This window comes from Chiroxiphia lanceolata, chromosome 19, assembly GCF_009829145.1.
Source record: "Chiroxiphia lanceolata isolate bChiLan1 chromosome 19, bChiLan1.pri, whole genome shotgun sequence".
NCBI classification, from domain to species: domain Eukaryota; kingdom Metazoa; phylum Chordata; class Aves; order Passeriformes; family Pipridae; genus Chiroxiphia; species Chiroxiphia lanceolata.
In genome coordinates, this window is record NC_045655.1 from 5,707,235 (window position 1) to 5,729,554 (window position 22,320).

The window sequence follows — 22,320 nt, forward strand, 5'->3', positions numbered from 1 at the left end:
CTCCCCAGCTGTCCAGCTGCACCAGGGAAGGCTTTGCCCGACCGACCAACCCACCCAGCAGTGCTTAGAAGCCGGATTGCCATTCTACTTCTGAATCCAAAAGGTTTGCTGCTCTTCTTCCTCTTCCCAAACTTCTTCAAGAGCCATCTTGAAATACCAATTGCACGTGCCACGCTCAGCAGACGAGCTTTCAGCCTTGATTTCTTGGCAGGTTTTTGCCCAAGCCAGCTGGTGACTTTTCTAAAAGTAGAATGAGTGTGCAAGTGCTTGGATCCTTTCCAGTCATGCCCATGTTCTGTTTCAGAAGGTGCCTCTGCAAGCACTTTTTCTGCTTTCTCTTCTTTTGCCTCTGAAGTCTGGCCCAAACTCAGTTTAACTTTTCCAGTAACTTTTCCAACTTTCTTCTTCTTTCCAAGGAGCTGCTTATCAGATGATTTTTTAACAATCATGGAGCAGCTTGAAGTATTTAATCTTTTCTCTCCAAAACTTTGAGTTATGTCAGGTTCTTTTTGTTTACTGAGGGTTTCTAGAGTCATGGGTTTTGAACAGATGCTTTCAACATTTTTCAGGTCTGAGTTGGTTCCCAGAGCCATCTGGACAGGAATCAGTTTACAGCTTGGTAATAGTTTGGTCTCACCATTTTTATGCTTCTTTTTCAGACTAAGAGGGATTTGGGATTGAGAACTTTTCTTTGTGAGCATCACTGCTGCTAGTTCCTGCTTGCTGCAGTCTGATGAACTGTCTCTCTGTCCATGTGCTACCTCTTCACCTTGTTCTGCGATCTCACACCTCCCAGACTTCTCCCTCAGAGTCCTCTGCTGTTTGGAGAGCAAAGGGCTGTCTTCCAGAACACTGCCTTCATTGTTCACCATCTCCTCCTGTTCAGATCCTTGATGTACTTTGCTAAGTCCAACATGGAGTTTTGCTTTCACAGCACTTGGCAGGGGTTTTGTTGCATTTTCCTTTCCTTCATCAGTGGTCTCTTCAGTTCTGTTCTCCCCAGCGCTGCCAGAATTTATATGTCCCCTTTTAGATATATCTTGAACTCTGTTGTTTTCTAGTATATTTTCCTTGTCTACTTCATTATTTTCTCTGTTCTTAAGACTCTTAACTTGGAATTCTGAAATGTTTACCTCATCATCTGCCCCACTGTCCTCAGCTAGAACACATTTTGGTTGTGTCAGCATGTCATCTTGCTTCTTCATCTTCTCCTCTGCTTCCAATCCTGCACATTCAGTGCCTTCATCCTCAGATGCAATTTTCCCATCTGTGGTTTCCTGCTCCCTTTCAGGTTCAACAGATGCTTCATTGCTTTCATCAACCACTTCCTTGTAGCCTTTGCCTTCAGTCACAGGAGGACCTTCGAGCACAGCTTCTTTCTCACTGTTGCCATCTTCCTCTTCTGAACTGCTCCTCTCTTCTGAACTGCTCTTCTCTTCTGAACTGCTCTTCTCTTCTGAACTGCTCTTCTCTTCTGAAGAACTACCCTTCTCTTCTGAGCTGCTCTTCTCCTCTGAAGAGCTGCTCTTCTCTTCACTGCTGGAACTGCTGCCCACTACAGTCTCTTTTGTACCCATTTCTTGGGTCCCAGGGCCTTCACTGCTGGAGTCAGAGCAGGAGTTACCTGAGGTTTCCAGGAAATTTTCTTCTTCGCTTTCAGTGATGACAATCCTGGCATATTTTTCAACTTTCTTTTTCCCAATCCTCTCACCTTTTCCCTGTGCTGTACTGCCTTGGGGTTGAGGACTTGACTTCTGCCCAGAAGCCTCCTTAAAGCCATGTTTCCCTCTGTGCTTTCCCCTGGGGTTCTGCGCCTTCTCTGGTGGGTTCTGCTTCCAAAAAGAGCCTTCAGCACTTTGCTCTGCAATTGCCTTTATAGACTCCAACTCAGTGACTTTTCCCCTGACACCAACACGCTTACCACACTTCTTTTTAGAACTGCGTTTCTTACTCTTTGTGGTGGATTTACCCTCCTTGTCACTGCTGTCCTCACTTTCCTGCCCTGATGTCCTTTCCTGTTGCTTGCAGGCCTTTTGTTTTTTCCCCTCCAACCTGGACATGACCCGTTCTCCATGTTTTCTTCCCAAACCAGATTCACTTTTATCATTTCTCTTGTAGGCTCTTTTTCCCTGGAATAACTTTTTATGGCCATTTTCTTTGCTTCCCTGAAGCCTCCCCAGACTCTGGATTTTTAAGGGCTCTTCTTCAAGGGTGTCACCTTGTCCAGGCAGTGACTCTTTGCCCTTCAGTTGCCCTCTACTCTTCCCTTCCCTCTGCCTCCCACAGTGGATCTTTGAGTCTCCTGGGGAGCTCATGTTTTTCTCACAATTCAACACTTTCTCTTTTCCAGCCCTTTTCTGCCGAGTCTCGGATCGGGAAGGAGGCATTTCTCCAGCGTTCAGGAGTATGTGAGGGCTTATCTCAATTCACCTATGAAAGGAAACATTGTGCATTTTGCTGTGAAATCAGCTACAAAGGGAGGCCAGATCTTCCTAAGCACTAATTCACCTTGTTTCTATAGAGCCAAATGTCTGCAGAACCTCACCTGTGCCAGACTGACTGTTCTATTCCAGGTTGTCATGAATCACCCTAATTTCCTTTTTTTTTTTTGTTAAGACTCTTGCCACAGGCAACTGTCCATGATTTTCTACAGTTGACAAAGATTTGGCCACACTGCAGTTTAAGAAATAATGATTATTTTGTTTCAGGTTTTGCTTCACTTTTGCTTTTATAGTACACAGGCTACAAGCCCAAAAGAGTTCTGGACAAGGTTTGTTGAAACTTGCTTCCATCCACAGGCATCTCCCCGCCCTAAAGGGGATGGGGAAAGAGCACACAGTCAAGATTGCTATTCAGCAAGCTTTAAAGCTTTAAATCTTTGCAGGTGCTATAAAGGCTGACAAGTGAGAATTTTTAGCATTTAGTACCTCAGGAAGGCAGCCTACTCTGCTGGAAGGAAATACAACCATTCTCCAGAACATCTAATGACCTGCTCGCAGACTGAAACTTGTCCAAGCATCCTTAAAAGTCATTAAAATAAATTTTTTGAAAAGGCCATTGAAAAATACATTCCAGTACTCTGAGAGCAAACCAGCAAGAAAAAACTGTGTGAATCAAAGTTTGCCTCACCTCAGTCACTCCAAGGAGGGCAGCAAAAGCCCATTTCAGATTTACACAGTCCAGGAAGGCTGATGCTCCAAAAAAAAAAGCCCACTTGTTGTGTGTAAGGCACATGGTCTTATTGCAAATGTTGGGGGTGTTTTTCCTGTACTACCCATTTTGTACTCTTCTGCACGACAGAACAATCTGCAGTGAGGAACACACAGCATCTCCCTTTTCCCCACCTGCAACTCTGACACTGAAGCAAAAGGCTGCTGCCCTGAAAGCAGTTACATACAGTTGAGAGTTCCTCAACAGTGTCTTTAGGGTTCCCTCTAAGCTTACTTTTTTACTCTGGTCTAGAGTTAAAACATCTCAGACACATGTGTTGCACAGTGCAGAGTTCATCTCTTAACACCAAATCCTCTTCCATCCCTCTCTTTGAACAGAACTCTCTAAAATACGTAGGTGTCTGGTCACCTTATTTCAGCCCTCCTCCTCCCCCCCCCCCCACTTAATACCCCAATATTAGTGGCCTAGATCTCTAAATCCTGCAAAAAGACTTTTGTTGCTGAGATTAATGGCAGCTGAATTAGGTCCTAAATCCTCAGTACAGAATAGTTGTTAATATTCTGTTCTCCTGGGGGCTTAAAGTTGATACAGCTTCTCTATGGTGCCAAAAGCAGGAGAAAATAATAAAAGTCTGCTTTTATGTGCTGTTGCTAGATAGTCATGTGTCTGGAGAGCTAAAGCCTTCCACAAAACAAAAATGCTGCAATTCTTGGATGATGGGGAAGGTCAGGAACACAGCCCAAATTTGTAGGGAGCTTGGACACAGGACTTTGGTTTGACTCACTGTAAAGACAGGACCCCAGACTGAATCTAGGTTAGAAAGTGAAAAACTAGAGTTCACAATTCTTCTGAGACAGGGTTTTAGAGCAGATTGGTTTGTAACACCACTGTTATTACTGGGAATGGGAAGATGAATCACTGCTTATATAAACAATTCCTTTGACATCAGACCTGCTCTGATTAACTGCCCTGGACCATCTGGAGCAGGTGAAAGATCCTGCTCATCAGTTTTTCAGCACCCCTCACTAACACCAACTTCATCTAAATCACCACAGGAAAAAGAACAATATGATTTCATTCTTCCTTTTCAGAAGAAATAACTTACATCAGAGAAAAAGAGAACCTCAGTACTGTTAAGAAACAGAGCATGAACCTACAGATAAAAAGAGCAAAAAGCTCATGCTGCTATTTTAAGATCAGTAGGGAATTGTCCCATCTTCCCTAAACACAGGGGTTTCTCCCAACTCACACAGAGGAAAAGTACAATCATTAATCTTAAAGGGACATACTTGGAACTTAATTCTTAAGTTTCTATTTTCATTCATCTGTAGAAATTGCTCAAAGTCCTTCTTTTATCACTCTGCAAACAGTAATTTTTGCAACGTACCTACACTGTCCGCCCTGATTCCGTTGAATCCCCAGTATTATAGGTCACATCCATGTAATGGTAACATATTCCTTCTCCTGTGCCTTGTTTCCATGCAGCCCAGAGTCTGCTCCAGCCTCCTTGCAAGCCTTCCCAGCTGTGGAGTCTGACATGGATTCTGGCTGGGCTGTGTCCCAACAGCAGATGATTACAGGTATATGGAAGGAAAGTGGCATTAATTATTCAAGCTTTCTCGTGGTACCTTTGAACTTTTCAACCAGCAACATCACCAGCTGGTTGGCAGAGTTTGGGATAAAAGAAGAGGTGGGATTTCACCTAGGCAAGAGGCAGGCTCAGATGTGGTATGATGAGGTGCATCCCCGAAGACAGACTGACAAGGAGAGGTCAATTCCAATACCAAAACACATCTGCTATAATATAGGCAAGAGACTACCAGACAAGGCACAGTGAATACTACCTTGAAACAAGCTTAGGCCAGTAAAAGGGATTAAATCATAGGCCCCTTTCTTCTGCATCCCTGGAGTTTTATTCCAGGGAGCCAAGCACGGATAGCTCAGCCCCTGCTCCCTTCTCCTTGCCAATATCAAGCTCTCTGCTGACAACAGGAAAGTAGTTTCCAGCTCGGCACTGAAAAGACAGCAAAACTGGCACCATTTTTGCCCTCATTATGCCTAAATCTCAGTCCAAATCAAGCAGAATGACTAAATCTCCTTTCAGCTCGAGTTTCCAAATAAAACCGTTCTCCCCTTGCTTGCAGACAGGTCGGGGTTACTCACAGCAGGTGATGGTGTCCCTGCAGTGCTGCTGGCTAAGTCAGTGTGGGTTTCCCCTGCCTAGGTTGCTCTCAAGAAACCAGATAAGAGAGCAAACACAAATGCACAGTCTGGTCTGTACGTGCAGCCTCCCCCTGCACTCACCAGGCTGCAAAGGGACAACACAGCCAGTGCAGATTTAACTACTCCGAGGATGTCCCTGGTTCTTTAAGGCTACCCTCTCCCAAAAAGCCTTTCCAGAGACGGTGGAGATTAAACAAGATAAACTCAGGTGTGGCCAGCCAGCAGAACAAGTGACCCAAACATAAAATGTGATGAGTGCTGTTAAGATAAGATTTCAGACCTTCAGCAGCTTTAGTTTGGGTGGGACCTGTTTGTCTATCTCCTTCCAAGAGCCTGTGGCTGCTATGTACTGTACCTTGAGGGCTCCTTCACCAAGAAGCAAAAATAAAACCCGGGGGTTGAGCTGGAGAACTTAAACACTGCACCTAAGCTTTTCCTCACTGGATGGTCCACTTCTCTTAGTTAACTCTTTCATCCCGTTCTTTTATGAACTGTTTACAAAAAACTCTCTGCAGAGAGGAGACCTCTCCTGCAAAGCCCAGAATTACTGATGCCATCTGGATCATGAATTCCTCAAGGACTCTTGGGAAAAAGCCCCCGGGGCTTTTAGCTCTAAGCTTTTAATGTGGGTATGGCAGGGAGGAGAAACTGCTCTGAAAAATCCAACTCCTCACAGCTCCTGAGGAGAAAGTGGCTCTAACAAATGTCATTATCAGCTGGAGCCTCTTCAAGGCTCTGCATAGCCCAGGCAGAACCAGAGCCTTCTGCTTCTTTGATTTGTCAGAAGTCTCAGATGTCAGATTGGGTTTTGCCCAGGGATGGCCAAGATGAAGCCACTGATCATGTTCACTTTCTTATCAGACTCCTGTCTGCTCTGAGCTACAGTGAGATGAGAAAGGCTGAATCTCTGCTGTGCAGACAATCCCTCCCCACCTCAGTCTCAAGCCTGAGCCTCAGCACCTCTAACCTGAATTCTCTGCACACACTGAACACTACATTTGTTTGCCTTTTAAAGTGATCCTGGCATGATGCTGTCAGGGAAAGGGAGATAAGCACCAGGAAAGATGAAACCCTTCCAGATTTCAGCAGACTGGACAGTGGAGTTTCCCGAAGATTCCTTCATTTATGCAAAATATCAGGTCCTTTCATCTAGTATTGAGCCACTACAATTTTAAAACATTATTTGAGAGTGATAACACATCAGACCCACCTTTTCACCATAAATTCCTCTGAAGTCAACCACATAAATTAAAAGCATTGATGCTACTGCAGAAAAGAGATATGAAAAGGTAACTCAATTTTTTAAAATACTAAATCACATGAATTAAAGAGCAGAAACTGGTTGTGATTGATCAGGAAAAAAAAGACACTTTACATAAATTCACAACCACCTTGTTTGTTTGGTAGTGGTTCAGGTAAGGAGACTGGTCAAAGTTATTCTTAGGAACATCTGTCTTTACGATTAAACTTGCATAAATGTATAAATGGGGTCTCCTCTTGGTTTCATTCTATTCAAGTAGAATTGACACTCCAGTCAGGACCCTGCAGCCTGTAAGACTGGTTTAAAAATATCTTCCTCTTTTTTGCATTTTCTCCCCACCCCAGTTGCCTTGCATTAATATAAAGTATCTCCACTGTTGTTTCCATATCATATCATATCAATCATATCATATGCTGCCTCATTTTGACAGAAAACATTCTCCCTTGAGCCTGTACCCCAGGCTACTGAGAGAGAATTCCTGACCTTTCATTCCTGACCTCTCACTGTTTCAAACTGGTGAGGTCTCTGCTCTTTTCCTCCAGCTATTTTAAGATGATCTAGAAGGTCTCCAAGGGCCTCTTCCCCGGCAATAACCTGAGGAAGCCAAATAAAGTATTCATGATTGCAAGGGGAAACCAAAACAATTAAGTTACATAGGTTTGAAAACAGCCTCCTTAAATATTTCAGGAGCACTTTGTTGCCCAATTGTCTGCCGTTCAGCGGGGCTGGATGATCCTGTTACACTGGGAGGCAGCGCCCCACGGCCCCAGCCCAGGGGTCAGCCAGAACCACAGCCCAGCTGTGCAGATGGTGTCACACCCCTCTGCAGGGATGGTCCGAGTCTGAGCCCAAAGACTCTTCACTGTGCTAAGACACGGCTCAGACTTCCTCCTAATCCCCTGACTGACCTCTGTGGTGTCTAGAAAGAGCAAACTGAGGAGGCAAGGCCAGGCAAGGCTGTACTAACCTCAGTCTTGCTGCTTTGGTAACTGCAGCAGGTAACAACAGGAATACCTGGGAGAGTAATGCCAGCAGCAGGAGCTCTGGCATGGTTAGGGGCCAGGAAACAGGCCCATGTGCCATCCTCCTGCACCTTCACTGCTGTTGTGCCCTGGGAGAGTGTAACAGGATTTGATGTTTCTGCTTCCATCAGACTTTCTCTTTACTCTGGGTGCACTGAAGACCCTGGGTGGCCTCAAATGAGGAGCTGCCCTTCTCCCAGTTCCCCTTGGCTGCATAGCTGATGGGTTTGATACAGAGCTCCTCTGAGCCAGTGAAATCCCCTGGATTTGAACCGGGTTTCAAACCAATTATACGTGGAAGCAAAGAGCCCTCCAGTCGTGGGGGGTGGGACACAGCCCCCAGAGCTGTTCTCCCCTGGGAAATGACTGCTCTGCAGAAAGCAGCTGAGTCCCTGATGTATAAATCAAAGGCTCAAAGTGGAATGCTAGACTGTCCAGACTGAAGTGATTACACCCAGGTATTTGAAAATCCCCAGCAGATGCTAATAAGCTTGCAGAGATAAAGGTAGGAATCGTGCAGCTAAGAGTGAGTTCTCATGTTACAGCTAAACTGATTTTATGGGGCCACTCCTTCCTTCCAATGTCTTCTGTATTCCCCAGCTTCTTCCTTTGCACCAGTTCTGGTGGTCACCTCAGTGCAATTTGACCTTCCAGGTGACCTAATGGTGAACTTCCTCTTAAATGAGTGGCTTGCTTGCCTGGAACTGCTCCTGCTGGCTATTCCCTTCCAAGACTTTATTATAGTTAGTTAAAAAATAAATTAAAAAAGCACTAGGTGTGCACTAAGAGAAGAAAGGGAGCAGGAACAAGAGACACAGAAAGGCAGAAACAGGTCTTGGCAGTGACACCACAAACAAAACTCTTTTGGATGTCACAGTGCCTGGACTGACACTGCTTTCAGTCAAGGGCTTCATGAGCCTTCACTGGGTATTGGCACCTGCTGTGGAGTCCACAGCAAGTTAAGTATAAAAATTAAACCAGCCTTTTAAAAAAATTAATTTCATAGTGACTGCCACTTAGTTTTATTCTTTCCTGGGCCTCATGGACCTAACTTGACAGAATTGAATTTCCTTCAGTTGGATATTTTTTTTTTTCAAAGTCCTCATTACTGTTCATTTACATTCAAAACATCCACCTATAATGAAAGTACAGTCAAATATCAAGAGGTCTGAACTGTGTGAGCAAACTGTCACAGAACTGACAAGATCACAGGTCATCAAACTGATTAAGGACTGTGATACCTCCTTTGGTCACAGCCTGTGTTTCATCTGCTCTTATCTGTGTCAGAACGAAGTTGGGAGGATGTGCTTGTCTGTAGAACAATCATATCCTTTAAGAATACCTCTCCCAAATTCTATTTTTGTGGCTAACTTACAGTCTGGAATAAAGGTCCCTCAGCAATACCTTAAACCACTTTCAACTCAATAACACCTATAAGAAATAACACCTTTATTTGAACCTGCTTCCTTCAACTCTTACCCCCACCAGGACCTGAGCTGTAACATCTGACTTTGGGGTGGCAGTCAGCAGCTCAGAGATGTCCTCATGTAGCACATTTGGGTTTTTTAGGAGCTCAGCCTGATCTTCAAGGGCTCAGCTCAGCAATCTGATAAAGCCACATTCCCTTTAAGGAATCAGAGTGTGAGCAGAATCCAAGCTTCATATTTTGAAGTCCCTGCCCTGAGTATAAGTAGGGAACAGGAGACTGACTTTAAACAAATGAACAACATTCAGAGTCTGTAGGAATAAGCACATAGTACACAGACTCATTTGCCAGAGGAGCAAACAGGAGGAAGAGATCCATATCTTTTGAAGGGGAAGATTCAGGGACAGGCTGTGCTATGCCCATGGAGATACAGGTCCTTCCTACCTTGGGTGACTCTCCCTGACTGCTCTCAGCATGTGTTAAGGACCATCCATCTTAAACAGAGAGCTCTCTTGCCAAAAAGCCATTTTAAAACATAACTTAGCTCCAAATACAACAGCTGTGCCACAAGAGCTGGAAAGCATCAGGTTCTTGTAGTTGGGGAAGAGGTGAGCAGTGGTAACAGCCTCAAAGCACATTTTTTGCTACTCTCCTCTCTACTGAAACAGACCACAAGTACAAAGAGCCTTTAAGTTCTCCTATCTCTGTGTTCCCAGCAAACCTGCCCCTCCCATCCCCATGGATCAGCCAACACTTAACCTTCATGATCTTCACATCTTCATGAGATGCAAGATGAAACACAACAGTTTCATTACAAGAAAATCAGGCTTAGGAGAGACCATTTCTACCCAAGCAGACAGCTGGGACAAATTACCAACAGCAGGATGACCTCAAAAGCCATCCTACTGCTACAGCAGCCTTTTCACACAGGGATTTGTAGGTCCTCTTGGAAGCTGCACCTAACCTAGAAGGCTTGTCAAACACCCCATCATCATCATGTCAGGGGAAGAGGCTGATGTGCTGCATGGAAATAATCCAAGCACCTGGGGCTTGAGGCTGTGAGTGAAGGCACTGAGTTTCCTGTGACCAAGGGCTTGTGACAGCTATTGGAGGAACTTTTCCACCTGGATTAACTCAGAGAATCAGCTTCAGCTGCAACACAACCTTGGCCTTTGCTCTAGAGATCACGAAGTCAAATAACGTGGCTTAGCAAGGACTGCTGGGTTTTAGACTTCAGTGCAAATTTGTTTCTGTCTCATCCTTCAGCTGTGCCAACCCAACACCAGATCCCAGTCCTGCTCTTATTAAACACATCCCAATTCATGAGGCCACATAGGCAGTGCCATTCTTTGGGGGCTGAATTCAGGACTACAGTCCAGGCATGCATTTGTTCGAGCTGCAATAGATACAACCATATTATGAGAAACAGACCAATTAAGCTGAAAAAAAATAATTCATTTTCTCGCTAACCAGACATGCCTCAGGCTTTATGACTAAGATGAAAAGTACTTTTCCTTCCAACATTATGTTCTTCTAATGGAAGTGTTAGACAAATTCAGCAAATATTCAGTTGCTAAACATCTGAGGAAAGCTTGCATTACTATTGAAAAGGAAAAAAAAAAAAAAAAAAAGAGCTCCAGGCCAAGCTTTTCTAAGACTAGAGAATTTTGGCACCAAATATGCAACCCTACAAAAGAGCTCACGTTACCAGAAAGCATTTGACCTAAAACTCAGGCCACTATAAAACAGCATCCCATATTAGGTACCCAATATGTGTGTATTCAGATGTGGAAAATTTGTTCTTTAGTTGTGATCCAAGACTTTCCCCTCAGCAGAGAAACAGGTCTGTGAGGGTTAGGGAACACACTGCCAGCATGGCTGTAAGGGAGGATTTTTTCAAGTCAGTGTTAACAGCAGCTCAGGTCCTGCAGCCAAGGGCACTTCCCAGTGCCAGAGCCCAGTGAGGCTGCACAAAGCAGAAGGGGGGGAGCACTGCCAAAGCCTGACTGGCAATAACCTTAATAAGGGCCAACGAGCCCTCAGAGTGCCTCCAAGCATTAAGCATTAGCTCTTGGAGAGAGCTAACAAACTTCCATCAGATCCCAGACACAGAGTTCAAGTGAAAGGTAGAGGTAGGCACAAAGCTCGAGGAGTTTGGCAGCAGCTGAATCCTCTGATCAGAAACAGGCTGTTATTATTTGTGTCAGCTGACAGGCAGGGTAAGGGTAACCACAGGCTCAGAAGGCAATTCCTGAAAAGGAGAAATGCAGAGGGATTTTTTTTTCCCATTACATTCAAAAGCTGCTTACAGACATTCATTGAAGACTCCATTCTTCATGAGCATCTCATCCCATCACCTATTTTACTTGCTACTGGTTTTCTGACAGCACAAAAAATAGACCCCAGTTTTGACTGTCACAAGGCTTTCCATCCTCTCCTGCTCAGCTCAGAATACAACTGAAAGCACAGCACATGAGTTCCACTCTTCCCCTGCTTTGCCTCTTTGCTATTTCTCCTGTATTTTAGGCATAGCAGCTCTAAAAGGATTCTTAATGTCTCTGCTCACAACAATAAGTCAGGGAGCTTATTCCAGTGAATCCTTCAGTTCCAAAGCATTGCTAGAAAAAGATCTGCCATATATCAGCACACATCCTAAACTACTAGATCCTATTAGTAGTCTAGCTTGTGCTTTGAGGAAAGTAACAAGTCTGTATTCACTTTTATTGCTGTTGGTTTAAAATCTAAATGCCCTTTAAGGTGTACAAATGATAGCATTTTTGTGACTTGTCTCACTCTTTTAGTGGACCTATTGGATTTTTCAAGTTATGCCACTGAAAGTAGGGAGAAGTTATAAATTCCTTCTTGCCCTTTCTGAGCAGGACTGCCACATGTCTTCCCTCCATCCTGCCAACAAATAAATACTCAGAAAAGGTATTAGAATCAGTCCATCTGTAAGGAGCAGAAAGCAGCAGCTGGGGGCACCAGGATGAGGCACATGCACAAGATCACACCAGCTCAGAAGCTGCTGATTGAATTAGAATTTCCTGTAAATTTGCTGCATCAGTGCCTGGCACAAGAGGTGGAAACAGCAGGCCACCCCTCTGTCAGCCTCAGTCCTGCAGCAATAGAGACAAGAAAATAACAAAGCTAATAGAAATAAGGAAATGAAAGCTAGTTAGGAAATAGAAACTGAGGAGAGAGGGCTCTCTAAAACCTCATTAGCAATAAATTAGGTCTCAAAGGAGATGTTAACACTTCTAGAAGGAAGGGTGACTGAAACACAAGCTAAACAACAGCAACTCTGCAACCATCTTCTTCTGCAGAATAGAAAGTGCCACCCTATCACTGCAGGAAAGAAAGGATCCCTCAGCCTTGCTCAGGAAGATCAAGACAGATCCTGAAACAAGAGGGCTTCTAAGGAGAGGTTTCCAAAGCATGCCAAGGGATGGCAGCTCAGCACCCAGTCTGGGGGGGATTTAGTTCTTCTGTACTGGCTCTCATGGTGCTACAAGCAAGTTACAGGAGAGAAATCTGAGAATATTCTGGTCTTTTTCTTAGCTGGAAAACAGGAAAGTGGTCAGGGATAAAGGAACCAGAATTTTAAAGAGTAGCTAACTGCTCTATGCTGAGTTTCACCAGCCTCAATTCAAAACCCACTGGCAGACAGCACAGCAGCACTGCCAGATCAACTGTGTCTCCCTTCAGCGTTTTATCACCCACGTTATTTCAGGACAAACCAGCAATGACCTTCCAGGGACTATCATCTGAGCCAGTGTCCTCTCCTGGCACCATCCCCAATCCCATATGGATTGCAGGATGGTGATACAATCACTTTGCTCGCCGCGTGCATCTTCTCCAACCCAGCACACCTGGCTTCACCTCCAGGGTGCTCTGTGCCTCTCAGCTCAGAGAGGGACAGCTCCACCTTCTCCAAGGGATATGTGGCCAGGAGCCTGTGGCCAGTGTGAAAGCAGCTGCTGAAGGGAAGAACAGATATGAGAGCAGACAAGGATCACAAAAGGGAATTCAGAGTTTTATTTCCAAAAAAAAAAAAAAAGAGCAACGTAGTCTTGAAACAAAAATCAAGTTCCATTAGTTCTCCTCCGATTTGAATGGCTACAAAAATAGATTCTACCCAAATCCATAAAGCCAGTTAACAGTACCATAACAAACCCCAAAATTACTCATTCAGATACCACAAACAGCAGTCACAGGAATCTAGCATATATTATTTAACGTTTTCTTTAAAAAGTAGATTTCTAAATGTTTCCGTTAAAACTGAAATACCCTTAAGATTTTTAAAAAATTGTACAAAAAAAAATAATTTTAAACCAAGTTGGAGGTAACAGTGTGCGTTTATTAAAATCCTGCACCAGGGCAGTAAAACATTTATAATTTAAAACCCAGCCCAGTAGAAAAGAGAAATGTGCAAACATTTGAATGTTAGATGTACTCAAGAGGCTTGTGGTGCATCAGACCTGGAGATCCACTTCTGTCCTAATGCAAGGCGGGCTCCACGAGGAGAGGTCTCTAAAGAGGCACTAGAGGGGAGGCAGAGGCAGCAAGGCACAGTCATGCCAAGCTGCAGCTCTCACCAGTCTGTGACACTGGGAGCACTGGTGCCTTCTCCCCAGGGACGGTTTGCCCAATCAGTAGTGTTATGGCACTCAATCCAATGCCGGGAAGTCCTTGATGAATTCCGGTCAATCTGCTTCAGGATGAAAGAAAGCAAAAGCCATTTAAAAAAAAAAAACAAACCACCAAACCAAAAGGTGAAAGCTAATGAGAGCTCATGAGTTGGTGCACTCAGGTTGTTGCTGTGAGCTCTGGCTGCCTCACCAGCTCGCTTAGTGGTTAAGAGTCAGGCAGGAGCCTTCAAAGGATTTTCAGCTCTTTCTTTAACACTGAGGCAGCACATTTACTTGTGTGGCACATAAGGAGCTGAACAGTGCTCATACACCACTCACCCACTCAGCAATTTTCCCATCCTGAAAATTCAGGTCAGATTTCTGCACTATTGCAAAGCATTTAAATAAGCTGAATTTTACACAGAAATTTCATTCTACTTTTTGCTTCCTCTGGCTACTTCACTGGGCCTCAAATATCTTTAGCCTCACCTACCTCCTCCATTACTTAGTCCATGTCCTAACGGACTTCTTGCCGAATTTCTTTCTGCATAGCTCCTGCAATGACACAAGAAAAAGATTTCCTTATTGCAATGCAGTCTCATCCCATCCACTCCCAGATGCTGACAGAAGACCAGGATGAGGTAGTGTCCAGAGGAAGTGTGCAGAGCAGAGCAGGTCAGGCAGTCACTGATCCTCACACACCAGCAGTTACCAATCCCACCAAGCCTCCTGCATCCGTTGCAGACAGTAGTCCTTTGTGTACACTTGGTAGCCCCCTGTCACCTGAACATCAGTGTTCCAGGGAGGTAAGACAAAGCCCCGCACCCATGGTGGTAGCTCAGCTCTATGGTACAGACAGAATGGGAGCAGAGGCACTGAACACATCCAAGTGACAGTGTCAAGCCAGGATTAAAACTCCAGAGTCCCATCCTTGACCAACTAAGCCCGTGTGGCCTGCCCTTAGATCACAAATAGAAACCTGTATGCGAATACTCAGACTCCTGTTCCTTTGGGATGTGGGAATGTGATCTCTCCTGCTTTTCGGAGAGAAAGAGACAAAGCATTATTCATAAAAAAACGTCAAGGGACAGCATGTGAAAGAGAACCTGCCTCTCATTATTGCTCTTTGGTAGCTTGGGGGACACACACGTGTCCAGATTCCAGCAAAAGGATCCCTGTCACCACACTGGGTATCCCCGTTTTCAGCTCCAACTGCCATCCCTTGCCAGCCCCAGCCATTAGGAACAGAAGCTCGTTGATACTCACCCTCTGCACCCTTCCAGAGTACTCTGGATCTCCTTCAGCACTTCTGGAAAGCAGAGGGTTAAAGCAGTGAGCCAAACCAGTGAGGATCTGCTTTCAGGCAGCAGCCTGACCACATTCCACCTCCCCACTGAACAGCCTCCAAAACCTGCCTCCCACAACACAGAGGTCAGACCTTGTACCACCACTGCCTCTTCAGCTGCACCAGGTTTGTACTGGACAAGCTGGCACACAGGACTGAAGGAATCATTTGCCAGAGGAAATATTGCCAGTCCCTCTGTACCAGAGCCCCAAAGGAACTGTCTGTTCCAGCTGTCATTTTACAGAAGTCCTATTGTAAATAAAGATCCTGCTCTTATCTCAGCAGGGAATGCAGCTCTGTGGAACAACCCCTGCCTAAGGGCATGGCTATCTGTCCAACCCCCCATTTCCAGGACTCAAGAAAACCCAGCATTTCTACCAGTAATTGCAGATCCTTTGGAACTGAGTACTGGAACCCATAAAATTCCCAGAAGCTTTCTTCTTTTCCCACACAGAAAGGCACCTGCCCTCTCAGTAGCAAGACTTTATCTCACTCACTTTCATCATTGAGTAAGGCATGTTCCATCAGCCTCCCAGACTTCCTTTCTAAAGAAAAAAAAGTAGGAAAAAAAGCTTTTAGCTAACAATATTTCCCCCTTCTTATGAAATAAGTGCAGTTTTGCAAACCCACAATGGAACTGGATTTCTTTCCCCCCCTTTTAAGTATCTTTTGACTTTCCTGAATGCTTCACAACTAACCCTTGAAGTCTCTCACATGACGAACTATATTTTCCAGCAATACTAGTTTGGATAACAGAAAATTTCATGATTAACTTCAGACCTTACCCTCCCAAATGCCTCTTCCCTCCAGCAAAAACTCTGTTCTATCCTTTAAAGTAATCTTGCCACATGCAATCACTTCAGAGCTATCAACTACTGTGTCCAGTTTCCCTCACATCCCTCCTTACTTTCCCTTGTCTTAGGTATAAAAATATCAGCTGTAGCAATAGGAAAGATGTTTCAGGGGTTGCACATCACCATGCTACCTTTAGTACAATTAAGTTTTTTGCTTACCATCTTCTCCGTAGTCACACGGACTCTTTCCTGGTCCCCTAAAAAAGGAAAGGAAGCAGAAAACAATCACTGAGACTGAGGCACAGGGGTGCAAAGAATTCCTGTACACTCTTGGCAGCTGCAAGACGCTCCAGTGCACGTCAACTAAGTAGTTTGCTGAATGTAGGAAGGGCTTCACCACATGCTGGTGATGCAGAAGTCTGCAGGCACCACAGAACATTGTTAAACTTTCAGAATAAAATTCCTGTAAGGATCTCCATGAGTTTCAGATCTGCTGTTACTTGCTAATGTTCCAAGGGGAGAGGAGGAACACTGGATTTTCCTTCACAGAGAGACAGCTCAGCCTCACCAGTAACACACAGCCCCTGAAGTGAGAGCCACGTGTCAGACACAGCATTTGGAATCGAGCAAAGCAAGCCAGAGCTTGCTTTAGGTTTGTGACTCCAGCTTAGGGATACAAATTCCAATGCTCTCCTGCTTTGTCCTAGCAAATCACAGAATATGCTGAGTTGAAAGGGACCCACAAGGATCATTGAGTCCAACTCTTCACCCTGCACAGGCCCATCCCCAAGAGTCACACCCTGCGCCTGAGAGGATCATCCAAACACTCCTGGAGCTCTGGCAGCCTTGGTGCTGTGACCACTGCCCTGGGGAGCCTGTTCAGTGCCCAACCACCCTTCTGGGGGAAGAATCTCTTTTTAATATTCAACCTAAACCTCCCCTGACACAACTTCAGGCCATTCCCTGGGTCCTGTCCCTGGTGCCCACAGAGCAGAGCTCAGTGCCTGCCCCTCCTCTTCCCCTCACGAGGAAGCTGTAACTGCAGTGAAGTCTTCCCTCAGTCTCCTCTCCTCCAGCTGAACACACCAAGTGCCCTCAGCTGCTTCTCACACAGCTTCCCCTCAAGGCCCTTCCCCATCTCCATTGCCCTCCTTTGGACACTCTCCAATGGCTTCATATCCTTCTTATACTGCGGTGCCCAAAACTGCCCACAATATTCACAGTGAGATGTACTCCAGGTGGGAAAACCATCAGGGAGAAGAAGGTTACATTTCCAGACTTCACCTGGATTTCCTCGCAGCATTCTCCACACCAGACTTGTTGTGCACATGATTGTTGGTTGTCACTTCTGGCATGTCCACGATGCACCGGGGCTCCACCAACCATTTGGTAGAGAGGGAAAACCTCTCAAACTCCGACGGCGAGATCAGATAGAAACCTACAGATGATTGGGAATGTATAAGCAATTCTCAAGCCCAAGAATACAGTTGCAGATCTAAAGGTGATCCAAAAAAGAACAGATCTAGGCATGCTCTACGCTTGGCACAAAGGGTTTGCACTTCCTCCTGTCTAAACAAGGAGGGATCACTGAGGAAGGTATTACCCAAGGACTGGTTAGCCTAGAGACTGTGCAATTTAAGATCATGCTGAGAGAGAACTGTACAGTCCTGTGGACACTTAGGAAAAACAGCACAGAAAGATGTAAAAAATGAACTGAAGAGCAGTGATCCATCCTCAGCAGCCACAAGATGCTGGATTGCAGTCTTGCAGTGTGAATGTTCAGCCACAGACATGTATAGGAGGCATAATGCAGCCATTTATCCAGTGCTTGCTGCTTAGAGAGCCATTCCCTTCACTCCAGAAAATAGGAGGGTAGCCAGGTGGAAGGTACCTATGTGGCACATCCAACCTGTTAGCTGAAAACCACCACATCCATTAACAGTAATGGAATAAACTCACTTCTGCTCCTGTTTATTCATGTGTCTGTACCTGTTGGCAACTGGTACTGGCCAGAAACACAAGATGGACACATTTATGAAATATTTACATGTGTACACTAAACACTAAGCCCTTTTCCATTGTGTCAAACACACAACAGAGGTAGATGGTTCGGGAGAAGCCCACCTTACCTTGGCCATATTTGGTGAAGACACAGGATGCAATGCCACTCACATCCTCCTTGCGGATGCAGGGGTAGCGGATCTGTAACTTGAGGAAGGGCAGCGAGATGATCTGAATGTCTCCCAGGTTAGTCAGGACAGCCAGGTCATTCTCGCTGTAATCGTCGGTCTTGCAGCTGCCAAAGTTTGCAACTGTCACCTTTCGTACCCTACAGCCCTCCAGGGCTGTCAGCTTGAGCTTCAGTTTGGAGCTGACCTTGGGTAAGGTGAATACCTGTCAACAGAAACAACACACTGACACCTCCTTCCTGCACAAAGGCAGCAGCAGCTCCCCAGAACATTTGCTGCTCCCCCCCTGAACAACATTTTCATTCACAGTGAATACAAAGAGGTGTAACCCGAGTCACCCCCCTGCTCATGGGACAAGAAAGAATCAGCCACAGTCAGTGTGAGAACCTGTTTCTGTTCTGATATCAGTTTTACCCCTCAGGCTGCACACTGTGCTTCTCCCCTATTTTTTTTCAAAACCCCTACATATTTGGCTACAAACTATTACAGAAAGAGAACAGGGTTTGACTAGTTAGTGTGCAAAACGAGAAGCTTTTCAGCTACTTCAGAGAAATACCTACTGATTCCTGCTTCTGCAAAAACCACAGCAAAAGCTCTTCCCCGAAAGCAGAAGCAACCTTGTCCAAAGACCATACTGTAATACAGGCATAAAATTTCTATGTTCAGCATGTGCTGAGTACCCAGTTTTCCAGCAGACACCTGATTTATGGACTGCACCAAACAGAAGTGCTGTCCCAGGGCTGTTATTGAGGACACAAGAATAAGCACTTCCAAGAGTTCTCTGCACAGGGCTTTAGCAGATTTCATGCACGGTCCACATGCACCTCCTTTCCTCAATAGGTGATACCTACCTTAAATTGCTCTTCAGATACCACCAGCAGCTGATGGCTGCCTTGCATATCAGGACTCTTGGAAAGGTCATGTGCTACTTCTAGAGGTTCTGGGAGGGGAGTGCTGCGTCCATCCAAGACAAGTATCCCCACAACAGGAGCCCTGTGCATCAGCTGAATCTCTTTGGCTAGACAGGCAAGATAAGGAGGGAAAACAAACAGAAAAAACAAACAGGAGTCTAGTCAGAGACACTGTTAAAAACTCACTCGCATCCTCTCAGGGCTGGAGACCTGTGATTATAGAAACGCTGCCTAAAAAGATTTAGTACTTAAAGGGCATTCAAACTGGACTGTTTTGTGTTAAACAGCAACTATTGTTACATAAAAACAACGGGTCCAGCTGTCAGAATAAAGGACGTGCACTGAGGCTTGATGATAGATTTCAGTGACAGCTGACGCAAATTTAGGTTTCTGAAGTGAGTAGGAAATGAGGCTGAGGAATGTCAAGCAGTGCTGGAACTCACTCCCCTCTCCAGTTCATTCACTAGAGTGAGCACTGCTTAGCTCAGACACTGCCACACTTGGCTCCACTCTCTCTGATAAACAGCAATAATTGAGCTTTTCTGTACGTAACTCCTGTGAGCGATGGCTCAGATCCATTAGAGCTGTGCTTTCCCAAGGGACACTTACCCTGCTCTGCCCTGACAGGCTCATCCATCCTCCTCTCTGCTGGGGGAACACGTAAACAGAAGGCGTAGACAGTCCCTCCGTTGGTGCCAGCCCACAGGGACGGGCAGTGGCGGGAGCCTGGAGCAACAAAAAGGCCCATGAGCAAGACACCACCTGTGACATCCCTGGATAACTGCTGTCCCCAGCTATACACATCCTCCCCCTCTGTTTACATCCTAAATATTTTTATATTAGGGCAGACTTGCCAGGGAAACTACGGGTTCTTAGCATTTCTTTTCCCAACACATGTCCACCAGCAGCCCTGAAAAAGGACACGGCACGTGAGCAAAGGAAAGAGTGCTGCTTCCATGAGCCACCACAATTGCTACATCCATTTTTCACATATTAATATCACACATGAGCAGAGTAAACTTGTGTAACACATCAGTTTGGGCTCTGATGCACAACCAGCCACCACTTCTGCCAAAATTAAAAGGCTCTGCTGGGGACAGGAGTGAACTTCAGAGTAATGAGAGAAGGCAAAACTAAATCTAAAATGCCAGATGCCATTCCAGTACATTTGAAAACCATACATAAAGGCTTCATCCAAAGATGAACTACCACTCGCCTGGCATTAGCCAGCAGCCAGAATGGCTACATAACAATTCTGCATGACAACATATGCTCTTGTTCTATATTAGTTTTTCAGCATGGCACAAAGTAGGACACAGGGGGTGCCGAGTTTTGCTGGCAGTAAATCCTAACACATTCCTTGGCAGAAGAAGTAGTAAAAAAAAAAAAAAAAAATTTGGAAGAAGAGAGATGCTTTTTGTACTCACTGTCTCTCAAGAAGGTATCAGCAAAATACAAGGTTCGCACAAAGCCAGTGAAAGAGTCTTCTGCCGAGCGGGCTTCGATCTTCCGCTGGACGGGAGCCAGTTCCATTTCCTGCAATGTGTCCTGGTCAAATTTGGCATTTGCTTCTTGCACCTTCAAAGATATATACACATATTGTCAGTCAGGGACAGACACAGCAGGGAGAAGAAAGCAGCAGCAACAGAAAGGGACAGCACTGTCATACCAGTGAACTCGTCTTCTGAGCTGATCTCTAAAAACGTGACTGCTTTATCTAACAGAGAGCAGCACCAGAAACTGCCATTTTCCCCCTATGCCAATAGCTACTGATTTGATAGCAGGGCTGCAAACCACCTCCTGCTCTAGGCAGTCTCATCAGGACTCTGCATGCTCCAAGATGTAAACAGACAGGACCCCAAAAAGGTGAACCCCTCACCTCTGAGGCATTTCCACTACCTCCTCGCCGCTTCCTACTGGACACGCGGCTCCTTCTGATCCGCCTGAACGACTGACGGAGGGACTTCTTCAAGGACTTCACCCGGGACAGTGGGCCTTCTAAGGCCAACTGGTCACTGGGATGCAGGGTACACCTGGAAGAGGGAGACAGTAGGCACATGGTCACTTTCTCTTACGTGGCAATCACTCCCAAGAGGCCAACAGGACACACGCAGATGTCAGAACACACTGATATATCCTTGAAGATCTTCAAGGATGGAATCCAACAAGGCAGGGCTTCTTGCTACAGTGACTGCTCTTGAGAAATTGCTTATCACAGCTTCCTTTGTTAGTAATTCCAAGACATCATTAACAAATGATTACTACAGACTTCCTGGAAAGATGGCACTTACTTGACAAAGACCAGTCGCTTCTGCTGATGGTCAAAAAGCCCAAAGCCATGACTGGTACCAAAGGCCACAAGCTTCCACTCAGAGTGCAGGGCCAATGAGGTGACCACAGCTGGTGGCTGACACTGGACAAGGACAAAAGGCTGAAAACCGGCTTCAAATCGAACAGGTCCGTCTCGAGTTTTTAGTTTCTCGTGACCCTTCCACCGATAGCCCTCTTGGTCCTGCAGGAGATCTGCTTCAGCATGGTCCACCACATGTTCTGCATCTTCATCATTCAGTTCCATCACCAGTACCTGAAAGGAAGAAGACAACTTTTGCTACAACTTTTGATATGCAGGCAAGTCCTCCAAGCTGCAGGTCTTCCCTGCAGCTGCACAACTACAGCATCTCTCAGGGCAGATAAGCAACATTAGATAATGCCTCAAATACCAGTTAGAGAAAGCACAAATCACAGAATGGTTTGGGTTGGAAGGGATCTTAAAGATCATCTCATTCCAACCCCCCTTCCATGGACAGAGAACCAGACTAGGTTGCTCAGAGTTCCATCCAACCTGGCCTTGAACACTTTCAGGGATGGGGCACCCACAGCTTCTTCAGGTAACCTGTTCCACTGCCTTACCACCTTCACAGTAAAGAATTTCTTCCTATATAATATCTAATCTAAACATACTCTTTTTCAGGTTGAAGCCATTTCCCCCTTGTCCTGTCACCACATGCTCTTGTATAAAGTCCTTCTCCATCTTTTCTGTCGGCTCCTTTCAGGTACTGCAAGGCTGCAGATGAGTCATCCCAAAGCCTTCTCTTTTCCAGGCTGAACAAATCCAACCCTCTCAGCCTTTCCTCACAGCAGAGGTGCTCCATCCCCCTAATCAACTCAGTGGCCTCCTCTGAAGGGTCAGTGTCCTTCCTGTGCTGGGGACCCCAGAGCTGCATGCAGTGCTCCAGGTGGGGTTTCACCAGAGCAGAGTACCATGAAATTCCCAGAAAACAGATCAATTTACCACTAGAGAAACGAGCATTTTAAATTTTAACATCTCTCCAGGTTGCACTGTGACAACC

At 45.5% G+C, this 22,320-nt stretch overlaps 2 protein-coding genes across 6 annotated transcripts in view; both read right to left on the reverse strand.

Moving 5' to 3' along the window:
- MYO15B (myosin XVB) overlaps nt 1–2,060 on the reverse strand; it is a 41,490-nt gene extending 39,430 nt beyond the window's left edge. The window contains exons 1-2 of the mRNA XM_032707071.1: nt 1,134–2,060; nt 55–203 (exon numbers count right to left, since the gene is read on the reverse strand). Coding sequence (XP_032562962.1) covers nt 55–203; nt 1,134–2,060 — 1,076 coding nt within the window. The remainder of the gene's footprint in view (nt 1–54; nt 204–1,133) is intronic.
- An 11,379-nt stretch (nt 2,061–13,439) lies between these two features.
- LLGL2 (LLGL scribble cell polarity complex component 2) overlaps nt 13,440–22,320 on the reverse strand; it is a 32,777-nt gene continuing 23,896 nt past the window's right edge. For 4 of the 5 annotated variants that reach the window (XM_032706775.1, XM_032706772.1, XM_032706774.1 and 1 more), the window contains 12 exons: nt 21,262–21,554; nt 20,850–21,003; nt 20,398–20,548; nt 19,580–19,696; nt 18,911–19,077; nt 18,000–18,264; nt 17,155–17,308; nt 16,090–16,127; nt 15,574–15,621; nt 14,998–15,040; nt 14,225–14,286; nt 13,440–13,814 (listed from right to left, as the gene is read on the reverse strand). In XM_032706775.1, coding sequence (XP_032562666.1) covers nt 13,807–13,814; nt 14,225–14,286; nt 14,998–15,040; nt 15,574–15,621; nt 16,090–16,127; nt 17,155–17,308; nt 18,000–18,264; nt 18,911–19,077; nt 19,580–19,696; nt 20,398–20,548; nt 20,850–21,003; nt 21,262–21,554 — 1,500 coding nt within the window. In that variant the 3' untranslated portion in view covers nt 13,440–13,806. The remainder of the gene's footprint in view (nt 13,815–14,224; nt 14,287–14,997; nt 15,041–15,573; nt 15,622–16,089; nt 16,128–17,154; nt 17,309–17,999; nt 18,265–18,910; nt 19,078–19,579; nt 19,697–20,397; nt 20,549–20,849; nt 21,004–21,261; nt 21,555–22,320) is intronic. The other variant, XM_032706770.1, reaches the window with a different exon arrangement.